Raw genomic sequence first — 14,775 nt, 5'->3', positions numbered from 1 at the left:
CCAGTTAAACAATGAAGAATCGTAGTTGGGATCCCAAAATGATATTTATTAGCTGATTTGGGCTTGTTACGAGAGAAAAATCGAAGAGAGAGAGAGAGAGTGGTGGCCGCAGCCCTAAGAGAGGAGAGAGAGAGAGAGAGTCGAATTTTTTTAATACAAAATGAACTTAACCGTTCCCTTTATATAGGCTTGCTGGCACAGGGGAAACCCTCGACGTTTGGCCTTTTAACCAAATTATTAGCTTTACTGTAATCCCAAAAGGGGGGTGAATTGGTATTTTAAAATTTTCTCCCCTAGATCTTATATTCAGCAGCAGTGTAACTCAACCCGAGGGTCAATCTAGTGCAGATATAAAATAAATCAATTTATATTCATCTAAAATTAAATTGCATATGTAAACTAATTACGCATGCATAGTAAAGCAAGTAAAGAGAAATAACACCAGATATGTTATCGAGGTTCGGCAAATGTGCCTATGTCCCCCCCTTGGCTCACAAGCACAAGGGTTCCACTAAGGCTCATTTCACGGGTGGAGAGGCATCGAAATACAACCAAGTTAAATTAACACAAAGCTAACCTCAACCTTTACAACCAATCCTTCATGGCTGGATTAACGCCCCCTCTAGCCACACCTGGAATACAACCAATTCACAATACAAGATGTGCAGAAAATATATGCTTCTTTAACAAACAGATTTGTTCCAGTATCAATCAATGTACATCAATAATATAAGAACTATAAGCTCAGTGTTATATGTGTGTAAAACACTCAATTTTATGTCAATATTCGATAAAGTACAAAAGTGTATTATCAGGCTTATCTTTGAAACAGTGTATAGATGTATATCTCAATCACAATTTAGAGTTTCAAAGATTTCCAACAATAGTGATCAAAATATCTTTAAAAGTATTTTCTTAAGATTCTAGCACAAAGAGATATTCAAAAAGCAAGTTTGTGAAAACGATTTTGGCTCAAACAAAAACACAAGCTAAGGTGTCTTGCAATTCGAATGCTAAGGCCCACAAGCTTTAAGGTTTCCTACACAATAGATTTATTAAATTAAATAGAGGAAAAACGTATGCTCAACTCTTAATTCAAAAATCAAACATACAATGAACACAATGAGAGTTTCTAACAAATTGGAATAACGTATAATCACTCAAAGTACTCTCACAAGGCTTGATTTAGCAAAGGAATAATAGTATGAGAGTGTATGAGTTCTATGTTTGGAAAAAGCTCTCTAAAAAATATAGAGAATTTCTTTGTTAATCAAAATGCTAATCACCCCTTAATTCAGAAAACAAACCTATATTTATAGACATAGCCAAAATTATAATTGTTGGCGACACCAAGGGAAATATTAGAATTGTTTTAATTGAGTTTTAAAAAATTAACCCTATTTTACCTAGTTAAACCTCGGTATTTTTTGGCCAACTCGAGAGTTTCGGTTGACTGAGCCATAGGTTCGGTTGTTCGAACAGACACATGAGAAAAAGCAAGTTTTTCATGTTCGGGTGCCCTAAGATAAGTTCAATTGGCTGAACAAGGCGATTTTCCAAACTGCTTGATGTTCGGTCGCCTTTTCCTAAGTTTAGTCTATCGAATTGGCCATTTCGGCCACCTGGGGGTTATTTTTAACGTAAAGTTTGGGCGCCTGAGTTGTTGGAAAAATTCAGGATAAATATTTGGTTGATCGAAGACACTAAGGTCGTTTTGGTTCGGTCGCCCGAAGTTAGGTCAACACTCTAACTTTTTCAAATGTTCGGTCAACTGAGGCATTTTACCTTGCTTGGTTTGGTCACCTGAAGCCCTAACATTTTAACACCTTAAGTCCTGTTTTAAATCAAAAGTTTACCCTGATAGCATATGTGATAATAGGGACTAACTTAAGTGCTAATGCAAGGACCTAGGGTCTTTCTAAGGTCATTATTAAGCTTATGGTTCCTATATGCATGATGTGCATCAATTATTACAAACCATTCTTAATTAAATATTATACCCGAATTAAAAAGAATATAAATTACAAAGAGAATAAATATTCTGGGTCTTAATCTTCTTCAAGTCACCTCATGCCATCATATGATCTTACCAATATGATCCTGCACACAAACTTGACAGACATTAAATAACAGAATATTGTTCATAATCAAAACAGGGTATGACCTATAAGGTCAACATTATCCTCCTTTTTGATAATGACAAATACACCATGTAAAAATGGGTACAACCAAGAAAGACTCCCCCTGACAATATGCATAATGAGAATTTTAAAGATTTTTAAAAAGTTCAAACATTAACCCAAAGTACCCAATTTTGCCTAACTTCTCCCCTTTTTGGCAACAGAAAAAAAAAAAAAAGCCAAGATAAAACATTGAAGCTTGCAAGCTAGCAAAAGGGGGAATAATCATTTAAATACAAGATGTAGTTTGGGAAGATTTTAGAAAATTCGGCACAATGTTGTTTGAAAATAGAGCATTTTCCAAAAATATTTGTATAGAAATGACCTGATTGAGTTCAAATTTGCAATTTTCTACAATAACTAACTCAAACAGTCCAGTATGTTCAAAACACTAAACATGAGTATAACTATCAACATGCAAGAGATATGATAGTCATGCATTGCAAAACTCATAAAGTATAAAGTAAAGGTAGATTTAATTTTCAGAGTCGTAGATTTTTAAAACAAGTAGCTCCCTCTAAGTTTGTGCACTCTATCAAATTTCTATGTGGCATCTTTACTATGCATTAGACCTAACTCGCGTCTAATCTGTGTAAACCTAGTCTCCTAAAGAGGTTTGGTGAAAATGTCAACCCAATGTTCATTGGTGCACACAAACTCAAGTGTCACATCCCCTTTCTGCACATGATTACGAATGAAATGATATCTAATCTCAATATGTTTGGTTTGTGAATGTGAGATTGGATTTTTAGATATATTAATTGTATTAGTATTATCACATTTAATTGGGATTGTATTGTAGTGCAATCCAAAATTCATGAGTTGTTGCTTCATATAAAGCGTTTGAGCACAACAATTTCCAGCCGCAATATATTGAGTTTCGGCTTGTGGATAAGGCAACTGAGTTCTGTTTCTTGGAGAACCAAGAAACTAGAGATTGTCCTAAATAATGACAAGTGCCGCTAGTACTCTTCCTATCTACTTTACTACCTGCAAAGTCAGCATCTGTGTAACTAACAATCTCAAATGATGTGTGTTTAGGGCACCACAAACCTAATTCGACGGTCCCAATTAGGTACCTAAGTATTCTTTTAACCGTTAACAAATGAAATTTTTTAGGAGTGACCTGAAACTTAGCACACATGCACACACTAAACATGATATTAGGTCGACTAGCAGTAAGGTATAGGAGACTACCAATCATGCCATGATAAAGTTTTGCATCAATAGGGATGCCTTGCTCATCTTTATCAAGTTTTTTGGAAGAGCTCATAGGAGTTTCCAAAATTTTACCATCTTCCATATTAAATTTCTTGAGCAAGTTTTTAACATATTTAGATTGACATATAAAGGTTCCATGTTTAGCTTGTTTAATTTAAAGTCCTAGGAAGAAACTAAGTTCACCTATCATGCTTATTTCAAATTCACTTTGCATGCATTTGACAAACTCATTACACAATTCATCATTAGTTGCTCCAAAAATAATATCATCAACATATATTTGGATAAGGAACATATGATCATTTTTAGATTTGATGAAAAGTGTAGTGTCAATTTTGCCCCGGGTAAAACCATTTTCTAAGAGAAAACCACTAAGCCTCTCATACCAAACTCTAGGAGCTTGTTTCAAACCATACAAGGCTTTTGACAACTGATAAACATGATTAGGATATTTATGATTTTCAAACCCTGGTGGTTGCTCTACATATACTTTTTCAATTATATAACCATTTAAGAAGGCACTTTTAACATCCATTTGGTACAATTTAAAGTTTTTAAAAGCAGCATAAGCAAGCAACATACGAATGACTTCCATTCTAGTTACGGGAGCATAGGTTTCCTCAAAATCTATCCCTTCTTCTTGATTATATCCCTGGGCAACTAGTCTAGCTTTTTTTTTCTAGTTACTACCCCATTTTCATCATTTTTATTTCTATAAACCCATTTAGTTCCAATAATAGTATGATCATCGGCCTAGGAACTAGGGTCCAAACTTTGATTCTTTCAAATTAATTAAGCTCTTCCCGCATAAACATTACCCAAGATTCATCCTCTATGGCTTCCTTAATATTTTTGGGCTCTTTTTGAGATAAGAATGCAAAATGGCTAACTAAATTTCTTAAGGAAGATCGGGTGGCTACACCATGTGAAGGTTCACCTATAATTTGATCTAAAGGGTGGTTCCTAATGAATTTTTAATCCCTAGGCAGCTCTTGAACCTCACTTTCAACTTTATCATTTTCAATTGATTTATCATTGCTTCTGAATTGATGTCAACATTATTTTCAATAGATAGCTTATCTAAACCTTTTATAATTTCAATATCATCTTCATCATCTCTTTTGGAAAATGAATTAGATTCATCAGACACAACATAAATAAATTCAATAACAATTAATGTTCTCTTATTAAATACTCTATATGCTTTACCGTTAAGTAAATAACTTAGGAAAATACCTTTATTAGATTTAGAGTCAAATTTCCCTAGGTACTCATTATCTCTAAGTACAAAGCACTTACAACCAAAGACATGAAAATAGGAGATGTTAGGTCTATGGTTGTCCACAATTCATATGGAGTCTTATTAAGTGAGGGTCTGATTAACACTCTATTCATGACATAACATGCAGTACTCATAGCTTCGGCCTAAAAATATTTGGGTAATTTGTATTCATTTAGCATCGTCCTACCCATTTCTTGCAAGGACCTATTCTTTCTTTCTACAACACCATTTTGCTGAGGGGTCCTAGGAGCAAAGAAGTTATGAGATATGCCTTCTAAGTCACAATAGTTCTCTATACCATCATTTTTTAATTCAGTTCCCCTATCATTTCTAATATGTGTAATTTTATAGCCCTTTTCATTTTGAATTCTCCTACAAAGTTTAGTAAATTGCTCACATGATTCATCTTTATGTAAAAGGAATAACACACATGCGAATCTAGAGAAATCATCTACAATAACAAGAGCATGCAATTCTCCTCCTAAACTTTGAACTAGATTAGGCCCAAACAAATCTAAGTGTAGCATTTCAAGTGGTCTAGTGGTAGATATGAATTTCTTTTTCTTAAAACTTATTTAGTTTGCTTACCTATTTGAAATGCATCACAAATTTTATCTTTTACAAAATGTGTTTTTGGCAAGCCCTTAACCAAGTCTTTTTTCACAAATTTTGACAGAAGATCCATACTAGCATGTCCTAGACGTCCATGCCACAATCAACTAGCTTCATTTATAGCAAAAAAACATGTAACTTGTTGAGAAACTAAATTATCAAAACTAGTGGTGTACACATTTTCATGACATTCAGCAGTAAAAAGTACTTTGTTATCAGATTTACTCTCAACAATGCATTTATCATTTTCAAAAGATACTTTATACCCTTTATCAAACAATTGACTAATGCTTGACAAATTATGTTTCAAGCCATCAATAAGTAATACATTATCAATAATGAGGGAAGGTTACTTACCAACCTTACCTACTCCGATGATTTTCCCTTTTGCATTATCCCCGAATGTTACGAATCCTCCTTCCTTGGGAGTGATGGATGCGAACTTGGCATTGTCGTCGGTTATATGTCATGAGCAGCCGCTATCCAAGTACCACTTGTCCTTGGATGAGGATGATCTTAGGCACACCTGTAAGAAAATCTAAGTAACTGAAGCTGGTCCCCAAATTCTATTGGGTTCATAGGGGTTAGTGCTTGATTCACCTTTGACTCTCCACACCCTTTTAATTCTTACATGTCTATTTCTAAGTAGATAGTCAAACTGAATATGACCCATTTGTTTGCATTTAAAACATATCATTCGACACCAAGGATCATTAGGTGGAATTTGGGATTTTGATTTTCGAGTAAAATGTCCCAAATAAAGATCATGTCATCTCACGTTTTCAATACCATTAAATCCGAGACCTTCTTTGCTAAGAGAGTTTCTTTGGGCCCCAAGAAGTTTTTCAAAACTGTGTTGGCTCTCAGTAAATTTATAAACAGTTTTGGAGCTATCCTCCAATTTTCTCTCAAGCTCGGCAATTTTCAAATCTTTTTCTTTAAGAACCGAGGCATGCGACTTCTTTGCAATATAAAAAAGTTTTGACCAGTTTTCAAATTTCTTTTCAAAACATCATTTTCCTTAGTCATTTTGTTTAATAATTTAGATACACGAATATATTCATATTGTAATTCTTTATATGTAGGCATGCTATTAAAATCACAATCATCATCAAAATAATATGAAGATAAGGAGTAGGAAAACAATACCTCATCATCCCATGCCATCAGGCACAAGTTAGCAATCTCCGAATCATTGCCGTCTAAATCAGAATCACTACTATTTTGCTTATCCCATGATGTGCCTACTTTCATAGCTCTATTATTTTTCCTAGACTCCTTTTTTAGCAACGGGCAGTTAGGTTTGATATGCCCGACCTTGTTACAATTGTAGCACATAGGAACATTTGCTTTTTCTTTTCTTTTACTAAGCTCTCCCTTCTTAGATATTGAATCTCTAAACTTTCTATATGGTTTACTGTTCTTTCTGAAGAACCTACTGAATTTCCTAGTAAGCATAACCATGTCATCTCCATATTTAGGTTCACTGCACTCACTAGATGTATTAGTATACGTTTTCAAAGTAGTAACTTTCCTCATTCTATTATGCTCATTCAGTCTCTCATTAATAGCCAACTTATACTTAATAAGTGACCCTATTAGTTCATCTAGTGACATGGCCTTTAGATCTCTACCCTTAGATATGGCTGTAGCCTTTGCTTCCCAGACCGGTGGCAATTCCCTAACGATTTTTCCAATCATTTCATATGTGGGATAGGTCTTACCTAATGCATGTAGTGAATTAATAATGTGTGTAAAGCAAGTGTACATGCTCTGAATGGATTCACCACTTTTCATTCTAAATGCTTCATACTCACTGGTCAACATGTTTATCCTACTATCCTTAACGTCTTTAGTACCCTCATAGGCGACCTCTAACTTTTTCTATATCTCCTTAGCAGAAGAACAAGCCATAACTCTGTTAAACTCATTAACATCAAGTCCATAATAGAGATTATTCATGGCAGTAGCATTTATACTAACAACTTTCATATCCTCATCAGTATATTCATCTTTAGTCTTAGGTACTTTAGTTTCACCTTTAGTTTTCATGGGAACATAGTTTCCCTTAGAGACAACTCTCCACACCTTCCAGTCAATGTTCTGAAGGTAAATACACACCCTTTGTTTCCAAAAGGTGTAATTGACATAGTTGAAAATAGGAGGACGTGTGGAAGAGGGTCTCTCAGGGAAAGGGATTACTGTATTAAGAGCCATCTAGATCTTTTGCAGAAAAACGATTAAGTCTAAGAAACTAGGCTCTAATACCAATTGTTAACTTTATTGCAATCCTAAGAGGGGGATGAATTGGTATTTTAAAATTTTCTTCCTTAGGTCTTATATCCAGAAACAGTATAACTCAACCCTAGGGTCAATCTAGTGCAGATATAAAATAAATCAATATATTCAGCTAAAATTAAATTGCACAAGTAAACTAATTACACATGCACAGTAAAGCAAGTAAAGAAAAATAACACCAAATATGTTATAAAGGTTCAGAAAATGTGCCTACGTCCCTGCCTTGGCTCATAAGCACAAAGATTCCACTAAGGCTCACTTCACGGGTAGAGCGACACCAAAATACAACTAGGTCAAATTAACACAAGACTGACCTCAACCTTTACAATCAATCCTTCATGGCTGGATTAATGCCCCCTCTGGCCACGCCTGAAATACAACCAATTCACAATACAAGATGTGTACAAAATATATGCTTCTTCAACAAGTAGATTTGTTCCAGTATCAATCAATGCACATCAATAAAATAAGAACTATAAGATTAGTGTTATATGTGTGCAAAACACTCAATCTTATGTCAATATTCAATAAAGCACAAAAGTGTATTATGAAGCTTATCTTTGAAACAATGTATAGATGTATATCTCAATCATAGTTTAGGGTTTCAAAAATTTCCAACACTAGTGATCAAAATATCTCTAAAAGTATATTCTTAAGATTATAGTACAAAGAGATATTCGAAGAGTAAGTTTGTGAAAACGATTTTTGCTCAAACAAAAACACAAACTAGGGTGTCTTGCAATTCGAATGCCAAGACCCAAAAGCTTTAAGGTTTCCCACACAATAGATTTATTTAATTAAATCAGGGGAAAACTTATGCTCAATTCTCAATCCAAAAATCAAACATATGATGAACACAATGAGAGTTTCTAGCAAATCAGAATAAAGTATAATCACTCAAAGTATTCTCACAAGGCTTGATTTAGCAAAAGAATAGTAGTATGAGAGTGTAGGGGCTTTGTATTTGGAAAAAGCTCTCTCAAAATACAGAGAATTTCGTTGTTAATCAAAATGCTAATCACCCCTTAATTGAGCAAATGAACCTATACTTATAGAAATGGCCAAAATTATAACTGTTGGGGACACCAAGGGAAGTATTAGAATTGTTTTAATTGAGTTTTAAAAAATTAACCCTGTTTTACCCTAGTTAACCCTCGATAATTTTTGGCCAACTAGAGAGTTTCGGTCGACTGTGCCATATGTTCGGTTGCCTGAACAGACACATGAGAAAAAGTAAGTTTTTCATGTTCGAGTGCCCTAAGATAAGTTTGGTTGGCTGAACAAGGCGATTTTCCAAAATGCTCGATGTTTGGTCGCTTGTTCCTAAGTTCAGTCTACCGAACTGGCCATTTCGTTTGCTCGGGGCGGTATTTTGAACATAAAGTTCGAGCACCTGAGTTGTTGAAAAAAATCAGGATAAATATTCGTTTGACTGAAGAAATTAAGGTCTTTTTGGTTCAATCGCCCAAAGTTAGGTCAACATTTTGACTTTTTCAAACGTTCGGTCTATTAAGGCATTTTACCTTGCCTGTTTCGGTCACCTAAAGGCCTAACATTTTAACACCTTAAGTCCTGTTTTAAATCAAAAGTTTCCCCTGATAGCATATGTGATAATGGGGACTAACCTAAGTGCTAGTGCAAGGACCAAGGGTCTTTCTAAGGTCATTTTTGAGCTTATGGTTCCTATATGCATGATGTGCATCAATTATTACAGACCGTTCTTAATTATATATTATAGACCCGAATTGAAAAGAATATAAATTACAAAGAGAATAAATATTCTGGGTCTTTATTTTCTTCAAGTCACCTCATGCCATCATATGATCTTGCCAATATGATCCTGTAGACAAACTTGACAGACATTAAATGTTAGAGTATTTATCATAATCAAAACAAGATATGACGTATAAGGTCAACACAAACCATTTCTACTGTTTTACCCTTTACTGAACGTCGGTAACTCAAAACCATCGACGATTTTTTGAGCCCAAAACCGTTGACGGTTTGGCCCGTGCCAAACCAATTTTTCTCCTTTCCTTTATTATTTCATTACTTACTATTTTCTGGGTCTCTACAAGTAATGTGGTTGATGAGAGCGAGGGATGCGTCTGCATTGTGTTGTTTATGCGAGAAAGGGGAGGGGAGAGATATGATTTTATCGAGGCTTTGTTTAAAGTTTAACAAGATAAGAAGGCTTCAGGCCTAGTAAAAATGTTGTACCTCCAAACACTTCAAAATTTAATCAGTTCACTTAGTAAGTTTAAAATTAAAATAATTAATCTACTAAGAGTCAATTCAAATCAGACAGAAGCCCTTTATATACTCTGAGGCATGATTGATATTTAAATTAATATAGAAACTTGCAGTTCAACAACCATGGGGATAACGATACTAAAAAAATCAAAAAACTAAATAGAACCAACAAAATAGGAGATTAGTAGTCTTCATTATTCGTTTGCAAAGAAAGCAATAATGTAGAAGTTGCCACCTTCTATACATTGCAACTTTCCATTCGTAAAACCCTTTCTACATTTGTTGTGTACAAAAGAAAGTAACTTCTAAAGCGTACCAATTATGCTTGAAAGAGAAAGGATTGATAGCCTCCTTTGTCCCATTTGCCAAGAAAGCAATGATGCAGGAGTTGACACCTTTTATATGTTGTAAATCATATACGTTAACGTTTAACTATGGACAAATCAAAGACAATAGAGATATTAATCAAAGACACCACCTAATTCCCTAACTTGTTTGGGAGGCAATATATATATTAATCTCCATTATGATTAATTAACAATAATTCTAAACACCATAACATATGACTATCACAGACCCACGTGATAAGCAAGTCGAATCAAACATGTGAAGCCTGCTTTGCTTCACCCAATCTAATTTTGTCATGTGAGCTTGTAATGTCACAGGCCTGTGATATTCAATCTTTTCCTTTTGATTGGTGTGTAATTTGTTTGAGGAAATATCCTATATGATATAAGAAAGTAACTATTCACTTGTATTTATGCAAAAAAATTTAAACATTTGCAGGACTAAGAATCAAGATTACGACGTCAAGAGATTTATTTCTATATAAAACAAACTAAACTCAAAAAAAGAAAGGAGGTTGAGGAGGAAGAAAATATCGAAGAAAAAGTTGAAGTATAGTTTCACAAGGTGGAAAGAACTTTCTTATAACATTGAACTTCGTTGACAGTACCATTGTATCATGTGATGTAGGAAATGGCTGTCCTTAAGGAATTGAATATGCATAGTTATACACAACCCTTTTTTTTTTTTTGTATATAAAACTAAGTATATGAAAACTGCTTATATATATAAAATAGGATGGTGCTAGTAGCACTTTAACAAATATCTCTAACATTCTACTTTTATTTTTAATGTTTTAAATAACAACTTTATCCTTATTTTTTACTTTGTAATTAAGAGACGGGTTTTAAATGAGGGGGGAGACGAATTCGTCATTTTAATGTGAAAAAAAAGAAGAAGACGGAGTGCCAATAATGTCTCTCTCTAAAATATTAGGGGTTAATTGTTTGGTATTATTTTATTTATTTTAATTGTAAAAAAACTTTTTACAATATAATGAACATTGTAACAACAAATAATGTATGAGGTGTAATTGAGTGAACAAATGAATGCTAGTGATAGAGGGGCACACATAGAATAACTTGAAATGAAATTGTAATCGGTAAAGATTCGAAAGTCCACTAGCCATTTGTCAGAGGATATTCTCCTGAATTGTGTATTATGATAGAAAATGAATTCATATAACCAATTTCACCTACTGTGATTCAAGGCTTGCTCGCTGTTGTTGTTGCTGTTGTATCTTAATTAGCTGACATTTTTTGTTTTCATTTTTGTGGCTAGAGTCATAGTTTCTAACTATTATATATCGAATCCAAGTATAAAAATGAACATGTGCTCAAGTAGGCTTTTAACTTGTTCTAAGTTTAAAATATTATACGAATAAGTTGTCTATTTTAGCTTTTAGTTTCAGATTCTTATGCTATGTTTGGAATTTTATAATTTAGACATCTGAAATATTCATATAGATCTAATAAAATCTATTATAGTTTTGTATCTAATTTTATCAAAATTCACACAAATTCAATTTCAAACTTGAAATTCATACTCCCAAAAAAAACTTTAATATTTTTCTTTCTGTAATTTTCATCACTAGTACCCAAATCCTAAAATTTACTTCTTTTTTGATTAATACGAGATAATTTCTTGTAAATTAATTTTAATATTATTATAATATTATAACTATAGATAGATATATCTCGGAAAAAGTTTTTGTATGTTAATACGCCAGTATAATTGTAAATTGAATTTATACTTTGTTTATTTTTATATTTGTACTAAATTTCCAAAATTTCTAATACTTTTTTTTTCTCATTTACTTATTTGAATATCAAAACTCGACTCTATTTTGACAAAAAAAAAAAAAAAATGAATGAGCAAGTGCATCTTCGAGGAAGGATTCAGGCACTAATTGCCGGATTGACATTGTCCTCATCCCATCTCTAAATCAATTCAAGCATATTTAATTTTTATGTAATAAGGGCATGCATGCATGCATGCATGCATGGTGTGCTCTGTAAGTTCATCTTACTTACTATAGAAGAAATTAATTATTAAGATATTGTATATATATGATTAATTGCTAAATTACAAGCTAGCTGGATGTTTGTGTATAAAATATTTTAAATATATTATATTGGGTAAAATGAAATGTATATATTGATGTGTATAAAATAGCAACCCTAAATTATATAATTTATATTTAATTATTAACTAATTACATAATTCGGTTAAATCGGTTAGCCGAAATTCACTTTCTCCATAACTGAACCGAAAAATCAAATAATAGAATTTACCAACTTATAAAACTGAACCAAACCAAATTTAAAATTAATTGAACCAAATCAATCGAATTTGGTCGATTAATTCGGTTAAAACCAAATTATGCTCACCCCTAATCATTACCCACTGAAGCAAATCTAACTGAATGAATTTATTATTATTATTATTATTATTATTATTATTTAAAAAATGGCATTATTTAAATTATAAAGTGGGCATGTGGGTCATTTTTAAAATTTCAAAATTGTTTTAGAGTGGTCCGTTGGAGTTCAAGGCAAGATGGCAACGGTGGCCACCTCATCCACAGACAATATATACTTCAAAGGCACTTTTTTTTGCTACATAAAAATTAGATCATTAACAAACACTTAGAAATACACATAATTTAATAGCTAAAAATCATTAAAATTCTCAAACTACTAAATTGCTAATTGCAACTCTTTAATTTTTTTAATGCTAAGTAATTATAAACCAAGTGTGATATGAAAGCGTATAAGAATTACAAAAGAAAGTTGTTGCTCAGGATTGAATAGAATGGAATTTTTTACTAAGTAACTGGTGGCAGCATGATTACAACACACTATAAATAAATAAAGAACTCTCCCTCCTAATACTTTTCCTTTCTTTTCTTTTCCATACATCCTAACAAGCATGATGAACTCAACCTATAGATAATCTAATTTAGTGCCACCAATGTAAGCCAAAACAATTTCACACCATCTTCTTCACCAATTTTAACTAATCTTTGAAAACCCTAATCCCACTTTCATGGTAGAATTCAAAACACTGGAAATTCTACCCGGATCATTAATTTATCTTTTTTATTTTTTCAATTTTGATATACACACACCTAACTAATAATTAATCACTTTCTACCTTTCCATGTCGATCCGAGAAAACCCTTTTCCCATCTGCAGAAAGCTCTTCTTCTGCGCCTCCACGTCCTCCTCCGACTCCTCTTCCTTCTCTTCCGCCGCCGCCGTCAGCGACTGGTACTCTGCCGCGCCTCCATAAAGTCTTACCAGGCCCACATACACAGCCACCGCGAAAACCATCATCCCGATCAAGAACCAGCTGAACTGGATGTTGACCAGCGACTTCGCTCTCCCGAGGGCGTCGCCGCTGGTACAACGAACCACCTGATGCCCCTCCTCCTCGTGTATGAAACACCCTTTGGGCACCAATTCGGGCGTCCAGAGCTCAAATCCCATCACGATGAACCAAATCCCCTGAAAGATTATGCTCAGGGACCTCACGAATCCCACCGGGAAATTCTCCGGCAGGGAGATTCCTATGACGGTGGTGGCGACAGAGACGGAGACAACCATCTGGAGGAGCATGTGGTACTGGCCCTCGACGCCCATGTGGTCGGTGGAGTGGAGGCGGAAGAGGAGGAGCTGCTGGGCGAAGGCGGCGGCGCCTAGGAGTTCCGTGACGGAGGAGGCTGCGGGGGGCGGGGGGTGGAGGCGATCGAGGAGGAGGGCGGCAGCGGCGTAGACAAAGAAGGCGAGGGAAATGGAGGAGTGTTCGAAGTTGCGGAGGTGGTAGGAGGGGATGGAGCCGTCGGGGTCGAGGGGCTGGTGACGGTTGGGGCCGATGAAGAGTTCCATGGAGACAGAGACCGCGCAGCCGGCCATGATGAAGAACAGCTCCAGGTGGCGGAGGGCGGCGGAGGGGAACCAGGGGCGGGAGCGGTAGGCGGCGGGGTTGACGGCGTGGAGCTTGGTGTGGTTGAAGAGGTGCCATAGGCCAATGATGAGGAAGCCGAAGCCTGGCGCCACGTGGCCTATCAGAGAGCCCATTTTGGTTGTCTGTTATTTTCGTGGGTAAAGGTTGCAGCAGAGGAAGGAGAGGGTTGGGTTTTTTCGTGGGTAAAGGTTGACAAGAAATTCTAATTTTATCATGTGAGTCTGTAATGTTATAGGCATGTCATATTTAACCTTTTCCTTTCGATTAGTGTGTAATGTGTTTGAGGAAACATCCTATAGGATACAAGAAAGTAGCTATTCACTTGTTTTTATGTAAAAACTGAGAATCAAGATTGAGAGTTGAAGAAGAAAAATATCGAAAAAGTTGAAGTATGGTTTCACAAGGAGGAAATAACTTTCTTATAATAACTTCGCCTATTGTATCATGTGAAAGCATATTTAATTTTTATATAATAAGGACATGCATGCATGCATGGCGTGCTCTCTAAGTTCGTCTAACGTACTATAGAAGAAATTAATTATTAAGATATTGTATATACATGATTTATTGCTAAATTACAAGCTAGCTATATGTTTGTATATTAAATATTAAAAA

At 34.7% G+C, this 14,775-nt stretch overlaps 1 protein-coding gene across 1 annotated transcript; it reads right to left on the bottom strand.

Annotated features, from left to right (window-relative positions):
* Positions 1-12,996: 12,996 nt before the first annotated feature.
* On the bottom strand, positions 12,997-14,547 carry LOC131149719 (uncharacterized). Its single transcript, XM_058100414.1, has one exon. The coding sequence runs from the start codon at positions 14,271-14,273 to the stop codon at positions 13,344-13,346; it is 930 nt and encodes a 309-aa protein (XP_057956397.1). The 5' UTR covers positions 14,274-14,547; the 3' UTR covers positions 12,997-13,343.
* Between the last annotated feature and the right edge of the window lie 228 nt (positions 14,548-14,775).

Source organism: Malania oleifera, chromosome 2 (assembly GCF_029873635.1).
Source record: "Malania oleifera isolate guangnan ecotype guangnan chromosome 2, ASM2987363v1, whole genome shotgun sequence".
Lineage (NCBI taxonomy): Eukaryota > Viridiplantae > Streptophyta > Magnoliopsida > Santalales > Ximeniaceae > Malania > Malania oleifera.
The sequence above is the reverse complement of the archived record's forward strand: the minus strand, read 5'-3'. Positions and strand labels throughout refer to the sequence as shown.

Bases quoted from the DNA above. Each gene is read 5' to 3' on its own strand.
- LOC131149719 (XM_058100414.1), bottom strand. From the start codon at position 14,273: ATGGGCTCTCTGATAGGCCACGTGGCGCCAGGCTTCGGCTTCCTCATC.